We start from the raw sequence: 4,749 nt of genomic DNA on the forward strand, positions 1-4,749 counted from the left end.
AGCCCGTGGCTCCGCCGCAGCAGGGACGGGACCCCCCAGCGCGGGGACCCCCGTGCGCAGCACTCCAGGCCCCGCGAGCGTGGGGATCCCCCCCCCTCCCCAGTGCCGGGGACCCGCATCTCCGCGGACGGGACCCCCCAGCCCCCCTGGAGATGGGGGGGTGTCCGAAGGGGGCCAGGACCCCCAGCCCCAGTGGGGCAGGATCCCCGGCGCAGGGCCCCCAGCTCCCCCGGGGGGGGGGATCCCTGGTCGTGCCCCCCCCCACCCCCAGGGAGCGGGACCCCTGCCCCAGAGCCTCCCTGTCCCGAGAGCCACGGGACGTCCCCCAGGACGGGCCCCCCAGCCCCGGGGACCCCTGCGCCGAGGATCGCCCTGCTTGCTGTCGCAGCCCCGTCCGCGTCCCCGCCTGGCCTCGGGGACGTCTCTAGGGTGGCAGGCGTCGCCGGTGCCTGGTTCCGTTGGTTCCGTTGGCCCGCGGCCCTTGCGCTGCCGTGGGGCCCGTGTGTCGGACCCCGCGTTCCTGAGCACCCTCGCGCTGCCTCCCCTTCGGCTTGGACCATCTCCTGCAGTACTAATACTGTTAMGCTGTTTGTCATCCCCCTGGTTCCTAAACTTAATTTTTGTACTGTACCCCCATGACAGATGATGCCCAGCATCTTCTTAACTTCGCACTCCCCACAAAAGTCTCCTTTTGCCCCGCACATTTTGCATAARCTGTCTTTATTCATCCCTGCTAGTAATGACCTGGGCTGCTGGCCCCTCAAAACCAAATATTTATGCCCGCCTCTCGTCCCTCACTCCTGTGGTATCATTAATACAGCAAATGTTTAAAGCCTCACGTGGTGGATGAAGAAGGGGAGGGGTGAGGATGAGGGATTGATCTGTGATTTAAATAGAACTTTTTCTTCTTTTTTTTTGTAACCAAAACATTTAGCTTTTCTTGTGAATGGTGGGTGGGTGTGTCAGACCCAGCACTGCTGCAAACCGCGCTCTGCTGAAGACTGCTCAGGGCATAATTATCGTCTGCGAATCGTTTTTTTTTTTAACCTTTTTTTTTTAATGTCTAACAGTGATGCTGAGTCTGCTGCATTCCTTGGGAATGACTCACTCGTTCCCTCTGACCTGGGATGTGCTCCCCATATTTAGCTGCTTTTACTTTGATGATGGGGTGAGAAAGATGAGCGTGAGGATTGCTGGGTAGCAGGGACCAGAAGGGATTTCCTCGAAAATGAAGGTCTGTGATTCCTTTGAGAAGCCAAGATGAGAAGATTTTACTGTTTTTGACCATTAGATCCAGTATCTGCTAAATGAACAGAGCTGGAGAAGGGGGTGCTGGAGGTTAGTGCAGCTCTGTTTTGCTCGCAGCACCCGTGAACTTGCTGTTCAGATCTGTGCAAGGAGCGGAGTGTTGGACTGCTGCTTTACCCTGGGCAAGGAAGCATTGGTTTTGGCAGTGATCATGGGGTGCAAAGCGCTCAAGGGATTTGGAGCTGCCGCAGTCTGTGCCCCAAAGATCTTGCAACATTAAAGTGTAATTTCTAGACTACTGAAACAAGAGACAGGCCACTGGGTTCTCTGGTGATGCTCAGAGGTTGGGTGGCGCCTGAACTTAATGCTGCTGTGAGTGATGCTTASGTACCCTAGCACACACATCGCGCTCTGGGACGAGGCATGTTACCCTGGCACAAAGACAGCGGAGAGGCTCTGTCTGTTCAGGACATCAGTTCTCCGGGCCACAGCAGTGCTTAACTTTATGACTTTGGCTAGAGCTTTGCTAGTGCTTTTTTAACCAAAGTCTGCCTTGAGGTGTGAACAGCAGGAGGCAGGAGGTGCAGGAAGCAGGAGGTGCTCCACACTTGGTTTTGCCAGGCCCTTCGTGCCGCTGTGGCTGCCGTAGCATCATAGCTGTTTCTTAGGGGAGCAGCAAGCAGTATAGGGTCTTCTGGAGGAGCACATGAGGCATCACATGTTTGTGTGGCCAAGCTGATTTCATGGTCTCTACAGACCTGTCTTATACCACCTRCTTGGAGAAGGGATTTTCTGACTATGGCTAAAGCTCTTGATAACATGAGTGGACCTGGACTGCAGCGCTTGGGCGCTGCTGTGTGGCAAGGGGCCTGAGTGTGGAAAGCTATGCTGAGTTCCTGTGTGCGTGGTTGGAGACTGAGCTAATATGTCTATGATCAGTGCTGCTCCTTGGACTCTGGAAACAGAGAGGTTTTTCTGATGACTCCTTGATCTGTTCCCCAGTGAACAGCCATCGACATCACGATAGCTACCTTTGCTGGCTTGAAGACTGGTCCCTGGTGCTGGCTGTGTCGCTAAGAACGTAATCCTAACCCTAMCGTAGACCGTGTTACGTTTCGAGTTCCTTTGGTAGTGCATGAGCAAGCCGAAGGGTCTGTGGGACCAGCTGTACGTAGGCTTTTTGGATGCAGCCCTGAGACCTGTTGACTGGCAGTGTTGGTGTGGTCTGTAACACTCTCCTGCGGCTTCTTATAGCTGCAGTATTTATTCCTTATGAATTTTCTATCAATACTAAATCAACTTCAGTTTGTCCAAGTTATTTTAGAAGTAACTTTTCATTTGTTTAAAATGAAACCCAGAAACCAAACAGCACAAACACTTAAAACTTCACACTGCTGCAAATACGAGAACGCTGTCAGATGCTGCCAGCAGGCCTGTCTTTGGCAAACAGTAAATGTAAGGCATTTATGTAGCGAGATCCTGGCTGAACCAGGCTGGTGTCAGTCCTGGATGTGCCGGGTCTCCTCCCAGCTGTGTCCTCTGTGTGCCTGGAACCACCTCCACAGCTCACTTGTCTTTTTCTTTGTAGCCTCCTCTGGTCCAAGCCATCTTCAATCGTGATATAGAGGAGGTGCGGTCGCTGCTGAATCAGAAGGAGAATATCAATGTATTGGTAAGTTCTGCCCAGCTTTGCTTTCTTTTCTGGTATAGCCCTCCTTAATTCAACTGTCTGTATTTCCTTCCCCCTGCAGAGAAAGTTCTTTAGGTGAAGGGGAGGGCACAGGTTTAGCCACTGAGATTTGTATGCCAACCAGGATGGTTTCCTTTTTGCAAGAATGGTTAGAGCTGGGGTTTTGAAACAGAGACTTCTGGATTCCTGGCTTGGCTGCCATTTGCTGTGCAGCTTTGTCCTGTTACCTCAGTCTTGTCGTCTGTAAAATGGGATGCGCAGAACGACAGGATTTCCATACCTCCCTGGGAGATTGTGAGAACTTCCTAAAGCTTTYGGGCATTTGCTCGAAGAGAGGAGCTGAGAAACTGTGGGGTGTGTGGGAGGAACTTTCACGGAGACTCAGCTTTGCTGCGCTGCCGGTTTACCTTTTTCTCCTGTGGGACGATGACCCAAAATAGTTTGGTGTGAACACAGCAGGTCCGTCTTACGATAAGGTTGTTCCCCAGAGGGCAGAGAAGGACTGGAACCATTCAGCAGAGAATTAACATTGCAAGTGTTAGGAAGGTGTTTCCATCGCTCTTGTTTTAAGCTTTGTGGCAGAGCGTGGTTTTTACACTCATTCCAGAGCGGGGCGGGACGGCGGAGCGTGCTGGCACAGCTCTTCCAGTCGGGCCGAGGAGAGTGCCGTGCAGCAGGGTCTCACAGCTGGGCGCCGCCTTGGCCTTACAAGCGCTGCGCCCCGCGGTTTCCCCAGGCTGCTTCCTCATCCCTGGGAGCACGGTCCCTTCTGCAGTACCATTCGGGTGCGTCCCTCTGGAGCCTGGCARATGGCCAGGCTGGCGCTTGGCGGAGCAACCCTTGGCAGCCCCAGTTTGGTGGTGACGAATGTGATTTACCAGGAATGTGAAAACCAGGCTCCAGCGAAGGAAGGGGTGAAACCTGCGTGTGAATGTTCCAGTCCAACTTGTTAGCATACGCTCCCTTGGTCTGGTTTACAGGTTTCCCACTAACAAATCAGTGGCAGATGTGCAGATAAGAAATGCAGCCTGCTGTGCTGCAGGCTGGTGGATTTGCCAGCCCTGACAGCATCCGTCCAGGTCTCCGTGACATGGTGGCACAGTTGGACTGGTGCCGGGTCAGCAGTTACTGCACTCTCAGCCCAGCTAAGTTGTGAGCTCTCGACAAGAGCAGCCTGTTCTGGTTCACCGTCTTGTTCTCATCTAAGCTGTGGCATTAATTGGGTCTCCGATCCGTGCTGGTCCCAGCTGTGCTGCTGGCTGACACTGGCTTTTTGGCGTGCTTGCGTGCGTTTCTCGGTGTGCTGAGYGCCTCGGCGTGGCATCCTCGCAGCCCGGCCTGCGGGGTCAGCGCTGGTGCCTACCACGGATCCCCGCTGCCTTCGAGTCCGGAGGTCAAGGGCAGGCGCCGCGGACGCTTGTGCTGCCGGTGTCCCGGGACGGTAAGGGCAGCCCTGCGCGTTGCCTGTGTGCCAGCCAGCAAGACTAATGGTTAGATCGTATCTTAGCTATTACACAAAGATAGTGTGAGGATTTTTTCCATGACTGCTTTGGTTAGGTACCTGGTAACACTTCGTCCTCTCTTGCGAGGAGAGTGTTGGGATCGCTGAGAGCATTGGGATCAGTTTGTGGAGCTCTTGATCAGCTACTGAAGGAATAAAACTGCAATTGTTAATACCTAATTTCTTTTTCTGCGTGCAGGTTTAGAAATGTTCGTGCTTGTTCAAGATGGGTTTCACTTTCACATCCTCTTGCCTGGCTGTGCCAGCACAARATACTACAAAAAATGCAGCTACACTGTTTTCCAAACAG

At 53.6% G+C, this 4,749-nt stretch overlaps 1 protein-coding gene across 1 annotated transcript in view; it reads left to right on the forward strand.

Annotated features, from left to right (window-relative positions):
* The first annotated feature begins 1,228 nt into the window (after positions 1–1,228).
* Positions 1,229–4,749, forward strand: part of ANKRD52 (ankyrin repeat domain 52) — a 27,366-nt gene continuing 23,845 nt past the window's right edge. Inside the window, exons 1-2 of the mRNA XM_085320302.1 lie at positions 1,229–1,234; positions 2,837–2,920. Coding sequence (XP_085176428.1) covers positions 1,229–1,234; positions 2,837–2,920 — 90 coding nt within the window. The remainder of the gene's footprint in view (positions 1,235–2,836; positions 2,921–4,749) is intronic.

The sequence above is a fragment of the Rhea americana genome, unplaced genomic scaffold (genome assembly GCF_003343005.1).
Source record: "Rhea americana isolate MKP2758 unplaced genomic scaffold, rheAme1 scaffold_628, whole genome shotgun sequence".
Taxonomy (NCBI): Eukaryota; Metazoa; Chordata; class Aves; order Rheiformes; family Rheidae; genus Rhea; species Rhea americana.